Consider the following 24,757-nt stretch of genomic DNA (forward strand, 5'->3'; position numbering starts at 1 on the left):
GTTTACATATATTAAGTGTTTTAAGGATTGTAGAGGGTTTAATAGTTTGTGTGTATTACACCAGTTCATTAACAGAAAATTTAAAAAGTTTTAAAACGTACTTTTGTGAATGTTGAAATTTTGCTAAAAAAAATAATAATAATAATACAACTATTTTATGTTGTTGATCTGATGACGTCAATCCAAACAGCAGATCTTTGCATAAGTCTCGGAAGCGCTCCAACGAATTTAACGGGGGCGAATTGTTTTCAAAAGTTCCAGAAGAGGGACCTTCTTCCTGAGCCGCCACTAGAGAAAACCACAACACCCACGACGGTGGGAAGCAGCCCGGGACGGACGGACGGACGGAGGGAGGGAGGGAGGGAGAGCTGCTGCCTGGTCTCGGCCACAAATCTGTCCGGCTCACTGGGGATGACAGGACAGCGCATCGAGCCGCCGAAGGACACAACAAACTAGTCTGTTTACTAGCTGTTAACTCTGGGGGGAAAAAAAAAAAAAAAACAAAAGATGAAAATGTAGGTTTTGTTTGTTGGAGGTTAGGGTCGATGTTAGAAATAGTTTTTTTTTTTGGGGGGGGGGATCTTGTTGGTACGAGCAAGTTCAAAGCTAACTTTTAGCATTCCACCGTTTTAAGTGTTTCTCGAGTTAACGCAGCCAGCTTGACGCTACTGGTTTGATGAGGCCCGACGGCGCCGGGTAATATCTACAGCTGGGAAGTTTGAACTCGTGTCGAGAAATCATGGCGTCGATGGAGTTTGATCCGACAACATGCGAAGAGGAGCAGATTTGACTTGTCAACAAAGCTCGCTCGCTCGCTGTGACGTTAGCTGTCCCGGCTAGCCAGCTAGCTGTCTTCGCTACCATGGCCAAAATACAAAACGGCCGTCAGTCGGCGGACACGCGGAGCATCAGGACGATCAGCAGCAGCCACGTTGACGACGAAAGCTCTTTGGGATCCGACTCGGAGATCAACGGCTTCACCAGCGAGAAACAAACCGATAAATATGGATTCATTGGCGGAGCGCAGCAGTACTCGGAGGCGTCGTAAGTCCGGTTCAACTCTTACGCAGTGATTCATTCCCAAGTCGACTTCACTTGTCCTCCTCTCAGCTAAAAAAAAAAGACAATATCGGTGCTCAATTTGCAATCCACTTCAGCCAAAGTCGAGAACGTGGTCACAGTTTATACCGTTGTGATTATGCTGACACGTAATAAGTTGTTGAGGTGACGGTCCGTGCGACCAGCTGCGTGGCACGGTGGTTTTTTTTTTCGTGCCCTCTGGTTGCCTCGCTCAGGATGACTAATAGCGAGAGAGGCATCGGGATGTAAGATCGATCGATATCAAAGAGCACATCGTTCATCTTAAATCAGTCATCCAATGTTAAGGCATTTTCTTGTGTATATATTATTTGCCACGCACACTTTTTTTTTTTTTTTTTTCCCGCATCATGAAAAAGCAGTGTGGTTATCACGTTTTGAATTAATGTATTCGTGGCCTTATAGGCAAGATACAGTGTCTCTTTTGTAGGAAGGCCCCTGTGTCTTTTCTTTTTTCTTTTTTTTTTACTGTGGGCTTAAATCCTTCCATGAAATGGTGAAAGGAGTGGGTGAAAGTTGTGCCAAGCACCGGCTGTCTAGGAGTTTCCTGTCTCTGGAGTTTTGGCACCTCTGGTGCCCCATTTACTAGAGGGCCTCTTCTGGCTCAGATACTCACAAACCCTGGGTTTAACTTACACAGCTTGGCAGTGAACGTAACCTATCACTGTTTAAAGGCTTTGGCCGAAGCTGAAGTATAACATCTTGCACTGATCCGCAACATGTTGCCTGCACTTTCAACTGAAAGAGGGCTGTCCTGAATTTAAAAAAGCTCTTTGAAGACATTGGAGCCCTACAATTACAGACTTGCGCCGATGAGATAATTACATACCTTAGTATAGCATCAGACCTCGTTCATAATGTAGGTTAGACTTGCCTACGTTTTCTTTTTCTGTTGGAGAGTATGGTGTTGAAGTCCTTAATTTTTCTTGCCTGCAAAACATTTTGCAGTTAAATGACATCATAAAGCAGACAAATATTGACTGCAGCTCTTTGAGGTCAAACAGGTTTTGTCATTAAATGGGCTACATCTGAGTTTGTATCTTTTTATAGTGTCTTCAAACCAAGTGTTGTAGTTTCTATTTTCGACTCATTGCACAGTTTACTGAGCGATGGCCACACACGCTGATCTGATGGCAGAAAGAAAAGATAAATTGCCTTCCTGAGGATGTTTTTTTTGTTTTAATTTTTAATGGCACTTTCCAAAAGAAAACAGCCGACCTATAACAATTGTCTGTATATGCCTATTTGGAGATTTATTTCAGACTTTACCTTATTGAAAAATCTTCTAACTTTTTGCTAACCAAGCAAATGTTCCTTTGCAAAAATAGGAAGTGATTTACGTGTTGTTCACTCGCATAGTTGTGATTCGATGTGCCAAATATTAAATATATCCTTTCCATGTTTTCTCTGTTGTATCCCCAGAGCTCAGGATGTGCCTCCAGAGGTGCTCAGGCAAAGGGAGGTGAAGTGGCTGGACATGCTCAGCCACTGGGACAAATGGATGATCAAGAGATTCAATAAGGTCAGCACCACGTGTTAACTCAATACACCAAACATCGAGTGCTTTGTTTGTATGTGTTGCACGGTGCTGGTATAAATTCTTCGCAAGGTTTTCTGAAGCAGGTTTTCAGTCCCGAGTAGTTTTATACACATGATCAAACAATGTAAATACCATTGCTAAAGTATTTGATTGCACAAGGAGGACAAGACTCTGTGGAAATATTGTTTGCTGCTCCACTTGTTGGGCTGGTTCTGTGGTGTGAAACGCTCTCGGCGATTCAGCACTGAGCTGCAACTTCACTCCTTTTCCATGAGTCAGCGGCAAGCTAGGACACAGCCCATCTCTTTTTCACACTGTGTACCAGGTGACAAATTGACAGTCTCGGATTCAGGGTGGGGCTGTATTGACTGCCTATGAACCAACTCTAATAAAGGTGCTGGGAATAGAAAATATAGATGAACTCAAGTGCCGGACAGCTTTTCAGAGTGCAAAGGGAATTTAGTAGAAAGCACTTTTTATTTGCCTGTTTTGCAGGTAGGTTTAAAGGTTGTGCAGTGAAAGTCAGGGTTTCAAATCCCTTATTGTGCTCCTTTGATTGGCAGTAGTTGTACAGTAAGAACTGTACTCTCCTTGGGGAAATATGCCAGCTTTGTAGGAGAAAAAACTAGAGCCTGCTTCATAATGGACCTTTGAAGCCGATACCGATACTATGAAGTAAAAACATTGTGATGTTAATGATAAACTTGATTGTCTATAATGAAATCAGTACATTTAAACAGTGAACCTTTACAAATGTAATAATTATATATAACTATAAATAAAAATATTTAAATAACTATAAATAAAACCAATTATAATTTCTTTTTACATAACTACAGGTATTTTTTTTCTGCATTATGTTTTGTAGAAAAACATTTTCATATCAGACAATGTATAATTCAGTACTGATATATCTGTGATGGGCCAATATCAAGCCATAAAATTGGCCAATCGAAAAAGCGATCGGGAAAAAAAAAACAAAGAAAAGTGTCCAGAAATGTTAATGCATGTCAAACTAATGTCTGTGACATATTGGAACACTAAAGTGTGTATTTCATGTCAACCAATCTGTTCTGTCAGCAATGTCTTGTGACTCGGCATGAAAGATTATAGCTGCACTACTTGGAGAAGTCACATGAGTTATGCTTCTCTCTCCTTAGCTGTGAAGCTTCTCCAGGGTACCATACTACTTAAGTCACAAAAACATGTGTTGTGTTGTGTTGTGTTTTTTTTGCTGATCTCAATAGTTTTTTATCGCCACATTGTAATGGAATTAGATTAAAACAAAGTACAGGTCTTAATTATAATTGTGGCCCGACCGATTGTCGGATCATAGAAATCTCTCTGCTAGTGTTTTTTCATACATATTTATAATTATTAAATTCCCAGTGACGTTCACTGTTTCAGTGCATTGATGTCAGTGTGGACAAAAAAACTGAAAAATATCCTTCCTCCATTACGTATCTTTGTAAAAAATGTTTAATAACCACATTTTAAAGATTTATATGTACCATATATTTAGTTTATATATCAAGAATACATAACATCTGAATTTTTTTTACTCCTGAATATCAGTATTGGCATCAGCTCTAATAATCCAGTATCAGTCGGGCTCTAATTATAATCACATGATAAATTTGTACTGCAGGTCATAAATGTTATATTCCAGAATGCCAGCATGTCTTTGATCAAACTGTCAACATGTCAAATAGATTTTCATCTCAATTATTTTCAACTGACCATCTTCACACCGTACACATCCACTGTACCAGAAGGGACCCCCCCCCCCACACACACACACACACACACACACATCACCACCACCACCACTTGTACATATTCCACATGAATAACCTGATTATCAGACTTTTTTGAGTGAAAGAACTTTGTCAACATGTCCTCCTGAATGTGAGCTGTTAAGTCAGCTTTAAAATTAGATAACCACATTCCAGATGTGTTCAATAAAAGGAACCAATACCAAGAGACAAGTCCATGACTTTCAGGACTGACTGTACATACCAGATTGCATGATGCCTTTCTTGGCTTGTGTCAACCCACTGAAACACTTGTTCCCTTGGTGTGTATTGCCTTGTTTGGTGAACCCCTGTTTTTCTGTGGCTCAGGTGAGGCTGCGGTGCCAGAAAGGAATCCCTCCTGCTCTGCGAGGTCGCGCATGGCTCTACCTGTCGGGGGGGAAGGTGAAGAGAGAGCAGAACCAAGGAAAGTTTCAGGTCAGACAGTTTCCTCTTTCACTTCCCTCTCACTGCTCTGTTTATGCCTAAGTTTGGGCTCATTTCATTTTTTAAATTTCATTTGAAATAGTGACTGAAACTGTGGTCATGCACCAGTGTTTAGAGCTCTGATGTTTTTTTTGCATAAGACCGGAGCCAGTACATTTTTAGTCCAGTCAGTTTACAATGTAAAATATACTGCTGCTGTCCACTCTCTGCATTCTTTCCATTTAAAAGCACATCACAATCAATGCTGTTGCTATGCAATAAAGAGACCTCACATGTCCTCCCATGTGTTTTGTCAGGAGTTGGACAGCCAGCCAGGGGATCCCAAATGGATCGATGTGATCGAGAAAGACCTCCATCGACAGTTTCCATTTCACGAGATGTTTGTGTCACGGGGGGGACATGGGTAAGCTGTCAGATGTGATCTTCCATTACGCACCGGATTTAATGGCCATGCCTTGTCTGACATCTAATTTGTCTAAATGGTGTGCGTGCGTGTGCGTGCGTGTGCGTGTGTGTGTGTGTGTGTGTGTGTGTGTGTGTGTGTGTGTGTGTGTGTGTGTGTGTGTGTGTGTGTGTGTGTGTGTGTGTGCGCGCGCGTGTGTGTGCGTGCGCAGGCAGCAGGACCTCTTCCGTGTTCTTAAGGCTTACACTCTCTACAGACCAGAAGAGGGATACTGCCAGGCTCAGGCTCCTATTGCTGCCGTGTTGCTTATGCACATGCCTGCTGAGGTAATACACGCCCTCTCTTCTCTCTCTCACACACACACACACACACACACACACACACACACACACACACACACACACACACACACACACACACACACACACACACACACACACCATATAAACTGTCTCCCATAAACAGTTGTTCTGAAGACTTGTTATTATTTTGTTCTTTAAAACGGAAATCACATGCTTGTTCTCTTATTTTGAAGGGCCAAGTTTTAATGTGACCCTGGATAAGTCTGTTTTGGAGCTGAAAAGCAAGAGACAGACTGTGCAGATGATGTAATCTGTAGATAAACCCCAGAGCTGCTTGAAAGACTGAATAATGGATAAACTTTTAGAACTTTAGGCTTACCGCCATGGTGACACTACGAGGTTTTAGGGTTTCTGTATTTACCTACCAAACCTCTTCACTACCGCTGGTAGAATTCTCTAAACCCGCAGTGTAAATCACTATTATGCGCGTCAGTGAATCATCTGTCATCAAAATTAAATCTCTGATGCAATCATGAATTCCACTCATTCAGTTTAGCATTCCTCGCTGTGCTTATCTGTCCTTTTGACATGCCAGTTTTCTAATGAGGCAAGTTATTTGACACAACAAAAAAAAAAATCACAACTCCATTATGTTACAGGTTAAAGTCTCCAATATCTTATTCCAAAGGGAAACATACTTCATTGCCACAGAAAATCTGAAGTCACAAATTAAAGTAACACTAATGCTGTGGCATGATAAACATATACAGAATGCAGAGGAAGATCTGATGACTTGTTGTAATGGGAACCAGTGTGCCTTACAATGGAAGAATGACATAAGTGTCTATGTTCCAGGGAGTTCTTTTATTGTTATAGCCAACATTTCCAACATTATCTGACTTCCATGTGAGCAGAGAAGCATCCTCTTAAGGTGAGAAGTGATTACATCTGTATTTGTTTCCACAGGATGCTTTCTGGGGGCTGGTCCAAATCTGTGAGAAGTATCTTCCTGGCTACTACAGTCCTGGCCTGGTGAGACTGAAACTCATGAAAGCATGCCATGATGACATCACCAGGTGTTGGAAATGGCAGAGAACATAACTTTACTTGATATTTATGTTACAAGAGCTATTATCCTTACAAACTAACTGGGCTTCTGCTGAGATCACAGTAAAACTGGAATGGGTTTTTGTTGGCTGCAGAGTGTCTGACACAAGGCTACTGTGGTTAGAGCTTTCTGATGAAACCAAGGGGGTGTTTTTCAGTCCTGCCAGACCATAATTTAACATCAGCTTACTTCCTTGGCCAACAACAAGAGCTGTGTAATTAATTTTGCCTCTTGGTTATGCTCTATTTATTTCATAAAACACAATTCCTTTGAAATGGAAACAAGATTTACTAATGAAATGTTTCCTTGTGAAAACATAGCATGAGCTACAAAGGAATATGTTACATAACCTGTCATACATAGTGGGGAACAATTAGCTGAAATATGATGCATTTGGACTAGTTTAAATTAAAGGGTAAACATCCACAAATCAGATTTCATCGCTGACAATACAGAGAACAATGTTTTTTCTCTGTTAATGCTTCTATCTGTGTCTCTTACAGGAGGCCATACAGCTCGATGGGGAGATCCTGTTCGCTCTGCTGCGACGTGTTTCCCCGCTTTCTTTCCGGCATCTGGAGAAACATAAGATCGATCCCATTCTCTACATGACTGAATGGTTTATGTGTGCCTTCTCCAGGACCCTACCCTGGGCGTCCGTGCTGCGCGTCTGGGACATGTTCCTCTGTGACGGTAACAGCGGCATATAGTACTGGACCTTGGCCTGGGTATCAGTCAAAAATGTTTAATACTGGTACCGAGCCCTTGGCGTCAATGCTTGTTCCTGAACTTTTCTGTTTATTCTTGCATAAATGGAGCAAAATTTCAAAAAGATGTCACCTTGGTATCTAAATCTGTCGCTGAATGACAAAGCATTTTTTTTAATACTGGATAGTGAAGAAGCAATTCAGTCCGTAATATAAAGTATCAATGTTTGGTAACCAGCCCTAAATATACCTACAGCAGTACCAGATGTTGTCTGTACAGGAGAACGTCTTCACACTAAAACTCACTCCACTCGTTCTTTTCCCTCTTTCAGGGGTGAAGATAATCTTTCGTGTGGGTTTGGTCTTGCTTAAATGCATGTTGGGGACCCGTGAGAAGCTGAAAGCCTGCCAGGGCCAGTATGAGACCATGGAGCTTCTCAGGGCCATAGAGCCCCGATACATGCAGGAGGGCTTCCTCATCCGGGAGGTAAGAGCAGAGGAGCAGCCATGTTGTGGACTGAGTAAGGGTACTGTACATACAGATACCGTTCATTATTTTAACTTTTTAAGTGGTAGCTGCAATCCAAATTACATGTTTCCCATCACATGACTTCTCACATTAAAGGGTGGTTATTCACGAATAAGAACAGCCGAGGTAGACTTCAGTGAGGCAATATGGATCATGCAGTTTGTGTAGTGAGTCAGAAAATATGTCTGGGGTGGGGTAGTTTAGTCTGGTCTGAACAAGCCAAAGACTTTGTGGTCTACAGGAGTCATTAGAATGACATACAGTAGTTTGTTTTCACATACTTTTCAGGAGCAGCACTACTTATGGCAGGCTGCATGTACTAAAGCTGATGCCATGGAAGTCATATTATGTTGGAACAACACTGTAATGATGCACAGTGTTCTTTCTCGTGCTCAATGTGGAGTTGAAGAGAACAATAAGTGCTCATGAATCTGAGTCTGAGAGATTGAATTAAAGGGAAACAGACGAGCTGACCAGAGTGCTGGCTGTCTGCTGTCTGGTTCCTGCACCAAGCTTTGTGGGAGTCTCTGTCTACTCCAACAATACCCCTCTTATATGTAGGGCTGTCTTGACTCTGGGTGATGGTGCATCCACAGCAGCCCAAGGCCCTCTGGCATTTACAGACAAAGTTCACATATTTATCACAATGGCCAAACATGGCAGGAACATAGTTTCCAACAAGAACTGGTCTTGTCGCTTCATATTTCCTTTGATTATGATTTGTATAAGTCCAGCTGTGACCTGGTGACGTGTCTTTTCCCGTTACAGATTCTCGAGGTACCAGTCACAGCTCGAGATGTGGAGAGAGAGCATCACACCCAGCTCAAGCGCTGGAAGAAAAATCACGGAGAGCTGAATTTCAAACCGCCTCCGAGGATGCACGGTGCTCGGCTTGTCATGTTGGCCGAGCCGCCCAGACACCAGGACCTGCAGCAGAACCCCACCATCGTACTCGAGGTGCCTCAGCCCACCCCGCAGCTGAAGCAGGGTAAGGAGGATAGGAAGAGCAAGAAGAAGAAGAGCATAAAGAAAGCCCAGCCCATCGAGGAGATCCCTAATCCGTACCCTCTTCTCAGTGAGCCTCCGCCTCCCCCCTCAGATCCACCCGCCCCACCTCCAGGCAGCAGCAGTGTGATGCCACAAACCGAAACAGACTTGCCTCACCAGCAGGAAGCGCCTCCTGCAGACCTTCCCCCTGCCAAAGAATCTGCTCTGCAGCGGTCCACACAAAGCCTTAGCAGCACAGATCAGGATACATACTTGTAGCTCTACAGCAGTCAGTATGTGTGTGTGTGTGTGTTTGTGCACGTGTGTGTGTGGGTTGACAAAGCACCAGCACCCTCCAGTCAACAGCCAGCCTTGCCTAAATCTGACTGGCCAGGATCGCTATTATTCTACTATTGGACTATTTTGTATTCATTTTAGACACCGTTTTGCCAGTGATATTATTAGCATTCACTAAAGCGTCATTGTTAAGTGTAAAACCTCTCTGATGCTTTTGCCGTTTGTCAACATTAGGCTGCTGTTGCCACCTTAAAGCTTGATGCTCTTATTCACACCATAAGTCTTAATATTCTGTTTGCGAGGGAGACAAGTTACTGAGTTACTGGGAGCAGAAGTATTTTCTTCAGAGTATATAAAGGCTTAAGTGGGACTTAAAGAATAAGGAGGTGCCACACCTTATGCTTTCTCCACATGATTCCACTCAAAGTCAACACTATTGAGTTCACCAGTAATACTGTGCAGCAGAGGATGTAATGCTCCTGATATTGGTGTTTTGACTTCTCAAGTCATTCATTACAGGTTTTGTTCACTAGAGGGCAGACTTGCAGCGGTTCCAGCTGTAACTCCTGTTTCATTCCTGTCAGTAAAACTGACCACAGCAGATGAGAGTCACTAAATTTGGGATGCATTATTCTGAGATTGAGCTCACTTATTTTAGTCACTGTATCGTGTTTTATAATCTTAAAATTAATTCATCTTCCTCTGCAGTGTGTTCAAACCTTTTTTCTATAAGCACTATTTATTTAAAGAGCAGTTCAAACCTGGGATTTGTCACATGTGCCCTGTTAGTGCACAAATGGTCACTTTTTTTTTTTTTTTCCCATAGTCAGTTGAATTGATGTGGTTCAACTCTTTCTCACTGTGCCAGGCACTTCCAGCCACTTTAGAGCAGCAGTAATTCATGTTAGTTGGACAGCAGAGAGGAGGATACTGGACATTCCTCCTTGTAGGACCCAATCCTGCCTTTGTAAAAGCTAATCCGTTTCAAAACTGTCTCTTGCCAAATGCAAATCTGCATAGCGTGTGTATTTATAAAAGTGTTTCCTGTCAAAACTTTTAGACAGTGAGGGATTGCAAATCACCTACTGGTGCTGACCTTCCTATGGGCACTGCTTGAGGTCCAGCTAGGGCCAGCAATATGTTGGGTCCATGTTTTTTTTAAATATATTTTGCTAGAATTTCCAAAGCAAATCAACACTCTTGTTCTGAGATGATCTACGACCGCTACCTGTGACCAGGCTCATTCTGTGTGTACGGTCAGGAGCGATCATGAGACAACAAGATTTACTGGGATATTTGTAGCATTTGTCATACGAGAACTTGCCTCATTTCTTTGGGAAATATGGAGACTTGCTTGGGTTGTTAAGTTTTTTTTTTTTTTTTTTTTACAAAACATGACAATCCTTTTTTGTGAGTTTCAAGTCTTAAAAAAAAAAAAAAAAAAAAAAAAACTTTCATGCCAATGCTAAAGGGAGTTTTGACAAACATAAGCACACGTGTGAAATGTGTTTGTGTGTATAATTAATATTATAAAAATATCTGCTAAAAATGCATGTGTAGGTCAGTTAAAATAAAAGGACGACATTTAACAAGGAGTCACTCGCCTTTATGCAATAGATTTTCTGAGTTGCTTGTATTACACACCTCACATTCCGCTTATGTTATATTTTTATTTAATGCTCTTTGTGTAGATATGACATGTAAAAATAACAATTTGTTATGTAATGAAATTTATTTTTCAATGTATAATGCTATATTTTATTGAGCAGTCACAGAAACTGCAGGAGACGCCTCTAAATAATTTGCAGCCTATGACGCAACATTTTAGATCCACATTTGTAACACTAGAAAAAAAAAACTTAATTTGAAATTTGGGAGTAACTTTTGCCACTAAAACTGTTTTACTACTTTAAAAGACTGATTGGTATTATTTGGGCCATTTACACTAGGCTTACAAAGATGTTTGACAACCATGGGGCATAATGTTACAAATAAAATTTTGTTTAAAGCCAATGTAAAACATTTCTGTTGTGTGAGTGATTGACATCAGCTTGTAGTATAACGTGGGTATTTTTGACACGTTGACCTTTCGCCCTGTTTGTATGCAATGTCTTATGTTCACCAGTAGATGGAGCACCAGAGTCAGCACTTTTTTTTAATTACTCATGCTTGGTGCCCAGATCATAGACGTATGTGTCATGGCCCAGATTGGATAAACCGGAGAGAAGTGCGCTCAAAACTCGACGATGCCGTGATTAGTTGCTTCACAGGCAATCAACTAGTCCGTAAGCCTATCCTTAATCATAACCCTAACCATGACCCTCCCATAAAATAACAACAAATCACAGGCAGAGTGGTCTTCCCGCTGATCCAATCTGGCTCCAGCCTTTTCTAATGTGGATGACATAAATAATGGCCCAAGTTGTCTTCAATACTTTAAAAACATATTACACCACATATAGGTCAAGAGTTACATTAACTACTTTGCATCACATTTTTAAACATGTCACAGCCAAGAGTGATGTCACAGGTCCCCCCCCCCCCCCCCCCCCCCCCCCCCCCCCCCCCCCCCCCCCCCCCCCCCCCCCCCCCCCCCCCCCCCCCCCCCCCCCCCCCCTACTTCGGAATAAAATTCAACAATTTATTTTAGGCATTTATCATTTTTGTTCACTATCAGTTCTAGGATCAGTATTTAATCTACGAATTTGCTCAGCAACGTGACCCAAAGTTGAGTCTGACCTCTGAGATCGAGAAAATGTCTTCAGGTCATGGTGCGTTCACGAACAACCGGGGAGTGGGGAAGTTCCTACCTCTGAGCGGGACGATACACCTGAACGCCCGTTGAACGAGGAGGAATATCCCGCCGGGAAACTCCATCTCATTTCTATGCTAGGTTATATGGATGACGACGAGGGTGTTTCTTTCTGTTTTCTGACAGCAGAAATAGATATTGAGACCCAACCATCTCTTGTTTGTTGTCATCGCACGTTCCTCGATCATGTGACATGTCTGACGTCCAGGTAAGCATGTTGTGTCACTTCCTGTTGTGTCACTTCCCGTTGCTACCTGTTGTGGCTCTACATAAATACAACTGAATTGAATATAATTGATACTCTCATAGATGGTGTTAATGACAAAACATAGGCCATTGAGACATACAGTGACGCTAACCATTAATCCTCTGGGATACACATGCATGTTCAAATTATGCAATAATCAGTCATTATGGAGTCGTTTTATAGTAGAGATGTGAAGTTTCAGTTTGGCACAAAGAATATTTTGACATCATTCTAAAAGTAAGTCTGTGTTCTCTGAGTGCTCATCGTTTGATATTAATTTAGTTGTATTGATAGAAATTCTATATAGGTATAGTGTCACATTTTTTTCCACAAATGTAATTTGTTTTGTTAGTTTCTTAAATTCATAAGACCACAAATACAAGCGTAATTGCTGGATGAGAAGATTGATGCTAAATACATACCTGATAGCAGTATCAATCTTCTCATATGACTTTGTACAAAAGTGAATATGTATATTTCAGCGAGGCTGAATGTCAAAATTTTCATTTCAAAAGGTTTGGGAACTACTGGTCTAAGGTGTGGTAAAGCAGTTTTTACCAGAGTGGCGTTGGAAGGATTTTAACGTCATCTTAGAGGCATTTAAACCCTAAAGATTAGTTACATTTCATCACTGATAGTATATTGGCAGAATTTTGACACGACAGTGATACATTTTCTTTCCCAGCCATTCTGCCTTATGTCAAATCTGTCTTGTCAGATAGGATTGCATGGTGCAAAATCTTATCAAATAGGAGTCCATGGTCTGGTGTCTGATCTGTCTGGGCATCCTGGAAAGGAAAGAAAGACTCTGAAGCCACTGTGTGTCTGCAACATATTTGACCTTTCTCCTCTAAGGCTTTCTCTTTTGCTTGAACGACTCCCCCTCCCCTAAAAGGTCATCCTTGCTCCCTCTCCTTGTTTAGACTAATAACAGGTTGCTAGTCTTTTCTTAATTCATTGTTTTAACTCCCAAATGCCTCTTTTCTCTACCTTGGGTGTGGGATATTTTAAGTTTTTGCCTCAGGCTTTAAAGAGTTCATTGTAAATTGCCGCCTTGATGACCCCAGTAAGCCTGCTAACTCATTTCTAATCATCCAGCAAGGTGTGAAGCTGCAGCTGTGGACCTCTGGTCATCAAGAGTTCAGTGATTAAGTGAAGGCAGCAAGTTGCACTTAATGTGGAAATTGTCATTGTCTTAATTGCTTTTTGATACACTTTATTTTGTCAGTACCACAGGTGTGATATGTTACTTGAGAGAAAGTTACCCGAGGATAGCTATTAGTCACATTCACACATTGTGTAATTCCACCAAGGCCATTATGGGATCTGCTGATTTTTGCCCGCATGAGGCACAGCAACAGTTAATGGTCTCGGTCCCTGAGGAATGCATGCACCGTCACGCTTTCCCTCTTTGCATTGGACACCTGGCCCTCTTTCAGTGCCACCGTGCCATTTACATCTCAAAGGGGGATGACCAAGAAGGCTCTCTCTGTGCTCCCTTCCTTACTCCAGAAATGATCTGATTTATCTCTTCATCAACGGAAATATATGCCTTTTAGAGGGCCATCCCGCTCCTCTCATCCCCAGCTAATAGAGATGGGAGAGGGAGCAGTAAAAAGAGAGACTTGTGATCCTCCGTGTGATCCCAGACCCAACGGACCCCTGTCACAGTGCTTGATTCATGTGATGCGGGTGACTTTCTCTCTGCTCCCAGGCTCAATGTGTTAAGGCACTGGGAGGTGGCGGTGGTGGTGGGGAGTAATGCAAAGCAAAGGCGCCTGTGTTCCAGAGGTATCCGATTCCCATGTTTGATAGAGCATGACAGGTTGGCTCAGGTCAAATTAAAAGGTTGCAGTAACAAATATGAGGGCAGACACTGTGATCGTCTGTGCAGGTGAACTTTCCATGGCAGTAGAAATAAAAAAGTTATTTATTGCACCAAGGGAAAACATTAGTCTGCAAGAGGCATTAAGAGAGGGGATCCCTGTGCTCGGCCAGGATGGATAATTGAATCATCCCCGTGTTGTTATTGCTGCTTGGACCACTTGTTTTCATCTGCCAAAGGAAAAGCCCTCGCTTTTCTCTTGCTCTCTAAGCATTATGGATGACTGTTCCTTTCCACATCAAGACCTTTGAAACAAACTGTCTTGCTTCCACAGTCATATGTTATAAATACTGACTGTGTAGTCTGCTCCCTGGCCCTGCAGGTTTCCACTAGATGGAAACAAGACAGCTCCCCTTCTAGACATAGCTTTGTAAATATTTTCCATCCTTTGGCTCCTGTGAACTATTTTGGATCATTCTAAAACGAGACTACTGTTAAATAATGTTATAAATGCCTGGTAATGTTTTCAGTCTGGAGTAGTGCCTGCAGGTTCAAGTGTCACGTCACAAGGCTCTGCCTCCATTAGAAATTTCAAAAGGTTTTGGCACCTAAGTTGTTTCCATTGTATAATTTTGCTTCCATTTAGGGTCTACAGATGGCTACAGATGGATAATACTTAGCTGGTAAATTTAACATAGAATAACACCCAAAAATCCTCAGGGGTGCATTTAGCAAAGAGCTTTAAATGTCATCACAGTACTCATTCCAGCTGCTCCCAGTGGACGGACTACTCTGGATGAGGGACTGTATGAACATTACTGGGATGGGAAGGGGGGTACTTGAATGTTTAAAACAAGCAATAGTTATTAGTTTTAGTTTTAGTCAGCTTGACTTTGAAAAGGAATTCTCAACCCTGATTTGAGGATGAATAGATTAATAGGACAATAACTTCTACAGAGCCCAAACTGCACATTGGCGGTGAAATTAACAATTGCCAAAACTATAGCAAACATAAAAAAGCACATTTTATTTGATCTCTTTCTTTTTACAGTGTCGTGCAAAAACCAAAAAAGGGGGTTAAATTATGTACAAATCTGAGGCATTGAAAGATTAAAGGCTCCTCTCCTGCTCTCCTGCCCAAAAAGTATAAAGAAAAACACAACCCTTCCCGTTGAATGACCACGTCACCCACTGATGATTCCAAAACAGTCCTCTCCGATATTTAAAAAGTTTGTCATTTACTTCGGGCCTTTGAATCACATAGAGCAACAAGCCTGTCTCTGTCAAGTGGGATTCAAACATGTGGGTGAATGGTAAAAAGGTAAGTGAGGCGTAGTAATTGTATCTGCTAATCACCTGCCTGCTGCTGCGCCCACAGGACATTTTAGCTCCGAACGATGGGCGTGTGGGGGTTATGTGGGGGTAAGTGCAGCACACCTGTGTGGCTGTCATGACAAGGTTCATGCTTTTAATTTAATCTCCGTCAGTCCTCCCCTTTCTCCAACCACACACACACACACACACACACACACACACACACACACACACACACACACACACACACACACACACACACACACACACACACACACACACACACGCACACACACACACACACACACACACACACACACACACACACACTACACCCATCCTCCTGACCTCTTCACCCGCTACCTCCACTGGGTCAGTATAGTGCCAGAGGCATGCATAATTGTCACTGTGAAGTCTTGTCAAGTAAATGAAGCAGAACCAGTGGCCACATTTTTTCAGACACCCCTGAAGTCTGTTGACTTGACTCTCTCTTCATTCCCTGCTGGTGGTAATTAAACCTGTCACAATGGTTTTGTTTAATACCCTTGTGTCCTGATTGAGTTATTTCTCTGTTTTGTCTGACACAAATTCCCTCCATAATGAGGACAATGAAACAAGCTGAAGTTAATGGGCCTCTGTTCACAGCTGGCTCCTCCTTATCCCCTCTTACCTCTCTCCACTGGCTCCTGTCCCCCGTTTTCTTTTGGTTGGCGCTGATAATCAGTGATTAACTGATGCCAGGTAGAGAATTAGCTGTTCAATGGCTCTATCTGGGTGTTTGTTTACTTCTGAGTGTGCCTGTGGAGGCTCCTGGCCGGTGGGTGATGAGTAACAGACACAGATGGTGGGCATCAGCAGGCTGGCTGGGGGCAGATTAGCAGCCTACCCGGTGTTAGAGCAGCCCCGTCCCAGCCCGCTACCACTCCCACTGAGCCCCAGAGGAGCGCCTGTCTGTAACTCTACTCGCTTTTGGAAAGCCTCATGTGTTGATGGAGGCCAACCATGGGCTTATCTCGTCTCATTCCAGCACCAGTGAGCCTAGCAGGCTCAGGGCTCCCAGAGAGATGGGGTGGGGGTGTCTGGCTGGACTGTCTGAGTGAACAGCCTTGTTTTGAAAAGGTAATGCTGTTGCCTTTAAGTGGTGCAGATTTTGCAATTAGAAGTAACTTAATACCAGTGAATAGAGCCTGAATTAAATGCACACTCATTGCACTTTTAAATGAAGAGTTGAACCTTTTTTTTTTTAAATTTTACTACTGAGCCTCGTGTGACTTTACACGATGCATTGACAAAGTTCTGGTCTACAACCCTTTATGTGCTCATGTGTGGGATGGCGGCTGCCACTTGTGCCACTTCCAGGAGGATGTGTTGGTAATCCCCTCCTCTGGTCCATCAAAAATGCCTACAATGCAGATTTTGCCATTATGCTGTATTCACATTGCACTAGACAGGAAGCCCAGTTGAAACAGTCCAGGTCGAAGGTCAACCAGATGCAGAGAGGAGGGTGCAGGAGTGGGGGGGACTGGCTGTAGGTTGGTGTTCGGGGGACTGTTTATTTTATAAACAGTGGGGGCAGATTAGCATTGGAGCCAGGCTCCCTCAGCCATATGGGGAGGATGTCCTCTGTGTTGGGAGGCTCTTAACAAACCATTGTGTTCATAGCTGGAGTCACACAGTCACTGGCATCATTTCTGGTCACTACTAATGATGAGATGATGTTGTTGCCAATACACACACGTGAATCCAGGGATGTGTGATCCGCACCGGTTCCAGCCTGGGCATAATGGAGTCTTGAATGATTGTGTTAGTCGTGGTTCACAAGTTCTGAGTCATGAGTGGTGTTGGCACACGCAGGCCCTCGTCACCGCTTAGCCAGAAGGTACAAACAGGAAATGGACGGATCCCCCCAACCTCCGCACCAGGTCTAATGAGTCCTGCTTGAAGATGTTTGTGTGTGGCTCATCTCCTGAAGACTTGCAGCCCCTTCCTGCCATTGTTTGGGGTTTTTGTGAGATGCGATAGCAGTAAAGTCTGTTTGATGACCCAAACTGTCAACTCTTGGCAGGACTGATGGTTCTCCATCGACACTTAAGGATTAAAGCAAACATGCTCTGGTTTGATGGTTGAAATGCTCCCTTCCAAATCACCTCACTGCACTGTAAATACATACATGAGAGACGGTTGAACTCAGTGGGAAATCAAACCCCAAACATTTTTGATTAGTGCATATAATCCCAAACAGGATTGCGTCACAACTTTTTTTTATTTTATTTTATTTTTTTTATCTTTAGTTAAACAGGTAGAGATTGTGATCTCTTTTACAACAGACTTATGCACAGAAAAACATACACAGATTAAATATGGGCAGACACTGAAGATTCACAAAAACAAGTTACATTTGTTCCATATTAAGTAAATCATTTAGATAGCAAATATTTTACATTGTATCATCAGGTGAAAATCGTCTTCTTGTGAAACCAGGTCTGCTAACATGAATTTCTGGACATGATGTCGCTGCCTGGTATCACACCAAAGTGTGTAACGGTGGACTTGTCAGTCAGCCACAGGACCTCCTTCTTCAAGACTGGTCATGTGTGTACTTTTCATTCTTTGGCGAGGTAAAATGTGACACTGACACGGTATCATTTACTGTAGTAGACTTATGGGCATGCCTTGGTGTGATTCCAGCCTGGATGGTGATCTGTTTAGAGATGCTCTTCTTACTCCTCCAACCCTCTTTTCCTAAAGTAAATAAGGGGTCAGACCGGTCAGCGCTCCTGGAGTTGGTAATTCAGTGTTTTATTGCCACTTAATCTGAACAGTGATCTACCTTTATGCCACTCTGGATGCTTGTTTTGGCAGATTTCATGAGTGAATCCGTTTTCATGTGAATCATTAATCAGCAGGGACTGATTTAACATGTAAGGAAGTGTTGTAATAGTTTTGGAGCCTCTCCTTCATCCCTAAATCAGACAGCAAAGATTCCCAAGCTGGAGCCAAGGATACCCGCTCACAACTCTTGTCTTATGTAGACCAGATGAGGAGAAACCTGAGCGTTAGAAAGCAGGAACCATAAACCTTACAAGCAATTTTGATGTTTAGCATTAAAGACGCGGCCTCTCGAGAAGAACTGGCCCTGGAGTCCAGTACCGTGAGGTAGACAGGCATACAACACTTGAGCTGTGTAGATATACAGACTGAGGAACATAAAGCAGGTTTGTTTCCCATGGAAAGAGCTAGAGTTCGGCTTTTCTTTTATTTACAATGAGCCGTGGGGATGAAACAGCAGCTCATGTATCAGCACAGAGGGTGTTGTGTTTTCAGAGGTGGACAGTCAAAGCCCCTTCATCTCCAGGCCGGGGTATGATTGAGGAGGATCAGGGTGCAGCGGTGGGGCTTGTTAACACTGCTGTTATATACTGCTGGCTGCAAGTTCCAGTTTTAGCCAGTGGGCAACAAAATATTGTTGGTATATAATAGATTACGACTCACAAGGATTGATGGTTGATTAAATCTGTTATTCTAACTTCCGCTTTGTGTAAATAAAAGCATTAGTGAAGGGTTCGGCAGCCGGACAATGCCCCCATCTTTAAACTCTTAATCCTAAACATAAATGCATGCTAAATGCAACACAGGTGTCCTTGTGTAGCATAAAAAAATCATTTGAGATTCTAGTTCAGCGAAGGATTGGGTGGCTGTGACTCGGATAGTAGAGTGGGTTGGCCACTAATCACAAGGTTGGCTGTTTGATGGGTTTCCCCTGTCCGTAGTGTCCTTGGGCAAGACACAGAACCCCAATTTGCCATGACTGATGGCAGGCGAGCACCTTGCATGGCAGCTCTGTCGCCATGGGTGTGTAAATGTGTGTGTGAGTGAGTGAATGGGAGGAAAAACTGTAAAGCGTTTTGAGACCACTAAGGTGATAAAGCGACATATAAAAAAAAAAAAAAAAAAAAACTGTAATTACAGGGATTAAGGAAGAGTAAATCCACATTCAGTTTAGCTTCACTTTCATTATTTTAAGAGTGTTTCGTTCTTTTGCATTGATATAAATCTCCATCTATCTATTTTCTACCACTTACCCAGGGTTGGGTCACAGTGGCAGTAGTTTGAGCAAGTTAGCCCAGACTTCCCTTACTCCAGCAATATTTTTCCAGCTCCTGGTGAGGGATCCTGAGGCGTTCCCAGGTCAGATGAGATGTATAATCCCTCCAGCATGTTCTGGGTTTACTATGGAGTCTCTTACCAGTTGGGCATGTGAAGAAAATCTCCACTGTAAGGTGCCCAGGAGGCAACATTATCAGATGCCTGAACTACCTCAACTTGTTTCGTTTGATGTGAAGGAGCAGCAGCTCTACTCCGGGTTCCCTCCAGATGTTGGAGCTTCTTATCCATCGCTAAGGCTGAGCCTGGCCACCCTTCAGAGGAAAGTCATTGCAGCTGCTTTTATCCACAATCTAGTTTTTTCGACCACTAACCAGAGCCCGTGACCACAGGTTAGGGTCATAACATAGATTGACCGATAAATTGAAAGCTTTGCTTTCCACCTCAGCTCCCCGTTCAACAAAACAATCCGGTACAATGCCTGGTTTACTGCTAATGCCACATAGATCTATCTGTCAATATCCCATTCCGTCCTACTCTCATTCATGAACAAGACCCCAAGATAGTTAAACTCCTTCACTTGTGGCAGTAACTCCGTCCCAACCTGCGTCAGACTTGGAGGTGCTGACCCTCGTCCAAGCTATTACTCAGATGTAAAGAATGCTGGAGGTCACAGTCTGATGAAGCCAGCAGAACAACATCATCTGCAAATAGCATTCATAAATCTGTACATTTTAAGTTTGTAGCACATCATACAGTCACATAACAGGCTACATTATAGGAAGGCACATTGTATTTCAAAATACCAACAACAATTAATATTGACAGGTAATTGATGACAAAGTTTTTAATTAGTGTAATTACAATGTCTGATTCTCCGTCCATACAGTAATACTGTGACCGGATATTATCTTTTACTCAAGTTTCAATCCAAATTTAATCCATTACATTCTTGACTTTTGACCTTTACTGTAATGAAAATAAACCACCTCTTAGGTCAAAATAACTTGAATGTTATTGAAGTCATTGAGGCCACATGAGAGCACATCTGGAGTTCGAGCTTGAGCTAAGGTTTTGTTCCTGCATTAATATGAACTCATTATACCATATCATAAATCTTGCTGTAGCCATGATTGCGTGTGTGTGTGTGCTGTTGTCACCTAAACTCAACCCCAGACTTACATCTGCTGCGGGCCTCAGATCGTGACAGATGTAAGAACGTGATTGCTGCAGATGAGAAGGAAGTACTAATTCTAAATCACTGAGAAACACATGGACAGATGAGCGAGTCTCTATTGAACTGCAATTAGAAGGAGCACTAATAGGTAGACACAGTGCATTGCTTTTATTAATGAATTGGGTCAAATGTGATTCCACTTTCTCAGCATACCAAGTGCTTAATTTGCGCTATCTGATGCTTTTGAATGAACTGCAAGGTAATATGAGGAGACTGTCCTTGGAGGAAGGTAGGAACGGACTGGGGCCCTGAGAGAGGACTTACACTGGGATGGCGTGCAGGCCGCGCCGGCTGTGGAGATTAGAAAGGAGAGTAGAGAGCAAGCAGGCGCTGCCAGCGATAACAGCGGGAAAGATAATAAAGGAGATGATTCCTGTGAGTTCCCTCAGGAAAAGTCCTCCTCCATCCACGACTTTACTGTGTGTTTATTGTTGACTGATGCCTGGGTTGGCAATCTTTCTCATTTGAGTAAATATGTGTATCTTTGTGGTTGGTTGATCCACTTTCCAAGAAGAAATTATACTATCACTTTTAGTAGAGGCACAGGCCAAGAAGGCCAAAGAGTAAAGGGGGTCTCTCAGTTTTACCGTTCAGCAATGATATCACAGAAAGGGAGGGGGCTGCAGTCCATTTAAAGTTCATATTATTAATACAAATTAACATATACACATAGACATCTCAGCTCTCATGTTCCTGTTGTGTTTACCGTCTTTTACCTTATTCAAGACAACCAACGGTCTTGGCTCTTAGCACATGCCCTCACTGACTCAGATGGCTGCTTTCCCTCTCATAATGCTATTTGCTGTTGTCCGAATATTTGGCTCCTCTCGCTCTGGAGATGAACTGTGATTCAGCTTCAACCTCTTCAGATGTAACAGGTGCTCTCAATTTCATCACATATTGGGTGCTCGATCACGTTACTTCTAACTTCTGTGAACCCCCATCTGAGGGAAACGTCGCTACCAATAATGTTTAAGATTTCCGCAGCATCCGGAGCGTGCTGAAGAAAGCTTTGTTTGGCTGTGCTGTGTTTCCAAGCTGTTGGTTCCAGCTGAAAGAACGGCGAGGAGCCAAAGCATGACGCAGCTGACTTTTAATCACACTCACAGAGGCACTGGCACAGTCATAGAGCAGTAGGCCTGTAATTAGATGACAATGAGCCCCTTTCTGGTGCACATATTGATGGCTGACAGAATTATTGATCAAAGACGTGGGTGCAGGAAGAGTAGGGGGAGCACCAGGCATGAAAAAGATGTTTGTCTGTGTGAACAACAGGTGACATACATCTTACGGGGAACTCTGGCCTGCTGCGAATAATTACATGCTAGAGAGAATTTGCCACCCAGAAGAAGCAATGCTGGAAGATGGCAAAGGTCCTTTGAGATTAGATGAAGTACAAGTGGCCATTATTACCCAGGTGTAATGGAACTGATGGTGAATAAAAGTAGGCTGTCAATGCTAAAGAGAGGACCATGAACTCACTATTTGATAAGTAGGGCTGACGTCGACATAACACTTTATGTCGTTAGTTTAAGCCAATAGTCGACTAGTCATTATGATATGGATATAAATAAATAAACTTTTTTTGAGGCATCAGAAAATTGTTTAAGTTTCAGGGCTGACAAAGAGTGTAATAAGAAACATTGTTAACACTTTGAAACAGTAATAGTGAGCTTTTAAAATATAACTTTTATAAGCGCATGAACAAAGTGAGCCGCCTGTTAACCAGAATGCTAAAGACCCAAGCAGTAATGATTCTGAATGTCCAGACCAACTGTAATGAGGAGAGGCAGAAACACAGTTATAATGTTGTATGGTCCAGACCCTTATTTCTTTTCCTTAGGCCGCCAACATGGTGCTCAACATTTGGAAAGTTGTTATACTGAAAGTTGGGTTTATCTAGACACTTTCACTTGCAAAACAGTCACTACAGAGAGAAAAAAAAACTATTATATTTATCTGTGTGCTATCTGATACTTGAGAGGATTTACTAAATTGGCCACAGTTAAGTATCCTTTAACTATAAATCCCACTTAGAGTCACATCAACATGAACTCTGACCTGTTTAGCAAAATCCCATCAGTTACCTCTTCTTCTATAGTTGTACATGGTTGTGCACAATGCAGTAGCTCATTCAAGGATGAATAATCCAGTGTTGGTTGGATGGATCCGTGCGGTGGCTGCAGCACACGTGTGTTAGTGCTTTGTGAGGAGGCCTGAACCCAGATGGTGAGGTGGAAATGGTCCAGCTGGTGCGCCACCTCTCTCCTCCCCTGGTCTACATGCTTCAGATATCACTCTGATGTCATGGGAGAGGTTGCTATGGTCGGACCAGGAGGCCCTCCTCACCACTGAGAGGAGGTAAAAATGTCACAAAGTGCAGATAGTGGGGGAGAAAAAGAAATAGCCACAAATATGGGCCCTTTTTTCAGCCCTGCTGCCTGCTCACAAATTCACTCATTCAGCCCTATTAATGAAATGAAGAGGATCCAGATGAGAATAGTGTGAAACTTTCTATTTATTCCATGATTATTCTGTTCTATGCCTTGAATAATTGTGTTACATTTCATTATGATTCCTTCAGGGAGTTGTGTGTAAAATCTCCACATGTACTGCATCATATGAGCTGATGCTGTCTGACTGCCTCAGATACGAGCTGAGCTCTCGCTGCGGAAAGTGTAATTAGGACTGGTTGTAGAGGATCCAGGGGCCCCTCAGGAAGTCATATTAACAGGGAATCCATTTGGTGTGACGACAGGAGCAACCTTAGCAGCCTATTGAGTATTCAGACTGTTAAATACTGTACTGCACTCTGCTGATTACCTCCCTGTTTGAAGCTTCAATTTACAGTTTTGCATTACAACAGCCTCCTGTGGATAGGATTTCCCCAGTCAAAAATAAATGAAAATACCTGTAACATGCAATTGAGACAACAGCAGTGACACTTCTCAAGGTCCAGATTCACACTACGACTAATCCACTGTTTTTTATGAGAGAAGGTAATAATCTTCAGCAAAGAAGGACAGTGCTTCCTGAGAAACTGGCAACGGAGATGCAGCATATAGCGTGAAAAACTTTTGATGTGTTCTCCCTTTCACTTCCCACACTGTACCCCCTGTTATTCATGCACTTTAACTTGCAGAGCCTTTTCATGTTGACGCAATTATATCCGCTGCTTTGTAAAATACTTGATGCTGTTGACGTGCTCTCTGCGTGCCTCTTGCCTATGGATGAAAGCCAGTGTTTAAAGGCGGGGATTTATTTTTATTTTTCTGCTTTTATGTGGGAAAACTTTGTGTTTACAACAACCAAACTTTAGCATGAGTGTACTGGGACCATTACTCACACATTAATGTGTTTTACTCACGACCTCTATCCCCCTATCAATGCATACTCGCACACTGGTGACTTACACATCCCTTCCCTTGCTTCCTCTTATCCTTGAGATATTTTTGCATCACGTAATAAACATCATCCCCCAATGTCTATTTTATATTTGGCACCTTGTACTGACAGTCATGTTTCTCATAGGTCTTTCTTATTTTTTTTCTTAATCATTCATGTTCATTAGCGGTATTTGTCTCTCTAAAAGCTTAGCTGAGATCAGTCAGCCTTGATCAGCAAATCAACATACACCTGCCCAGTCTCTGTCCTGTTATCATCATCTCAAACCTTAGCAGATTCCATCATTTTAAAGTACTTTTGTCTTACTTTTTAATGAACTTAATTTATAGCTTGATTCATAACGCAAAGGAAAGTGGTAAAATCACTACAGATTTAGTCAAACTTTGCAGTCTGGATGTCCTGTGATTTCACCAGCTTCTTCAGGGAAAATAAGCAGCCCAGTATCACACCAAAGTGTGTAATACACCCAGCAGTCCACTAGAGGATACCATGTAAGTGTCACGTTTTTACTCACCAAGGCGTGAAAAGTAAATGCAGGTATGACCAGGGATGAAGGATGAGGACATGTGACGGAGGACATGTGACGGAGGACATGTGACGGA

General features: G+C 42.5%; 1 protein-coding gene across 1 annotated transcript; it reads left to right on the top strand.

Annotated features, from left to right (window-relative positions):
• Positions 1-202: 202 nt before the first annotated feature.
• Positions 203-10,592, top strand: LOC138621546 (TBC1 domain family member 10A-like). Its single transcript, XM_069699695.1, has 9 exons — positions 203-1,044; positions 2,521-2,620; positions 4,762-4,869; positions 5,175-5,281; positions 5,493-5,607; positions 6,550-6,615; positions 7,195-7,384; positions 7,731-7,885; positions 8,696-10,592. The coding sequence occupies exons 1-9, from the start codon at positions 863-865 to the stop codon at positions 9,191-9,193; spliced, it is 1,521 nt and encodes a 506-aa protein (XP_069555796.1). The 5' UTR covers positions 203-862; the 3' UTR covers positions 9,194-10,592.
• The last annotated feature ends 14,165 nt before the right edge of the window (positions 10,593-24,757 follow it).

This window comes from Brachyistius frenatus, unplaced genomic scaffold (genome assembly GCF_029030835.1).
Source record: "Brachyistius frenatus isolate BFR_SWC_R1_liver_20210118 unplaced genomic scaffold, ASM2903083v1 Contig_31, whole genome shotgun sequence".
Lineage (NCBI taxonomy): Eukaryota > Metazoa > Chordata > Actinopteri > Embiotocidae > Brachyistius > Brachyistius frenatus.

Coding starts and splice junctions, on each gene's coding strand:
- LOC138621546 (XM_069699695.1), top strand. CDS start 863: ATGGCCAAAATACAAAACGGCCGTCAGTCGGCGGACACGCGGAGCATC. Junction 6,616..7,194: donor GCTACTACAGTCCTGGCCTG/GTGAGACTGAAA, acceptor TGTCTCTTACAG/GAGGCCATACAGCTCGATGG. Junction 7,886..8,695: donor AGGGCTTCCTCATCCGGGAG/GTAAGAGCAGAG, acceptor TTCCCGTTACAG/ATTCTCGAGGTACCAGTCAC.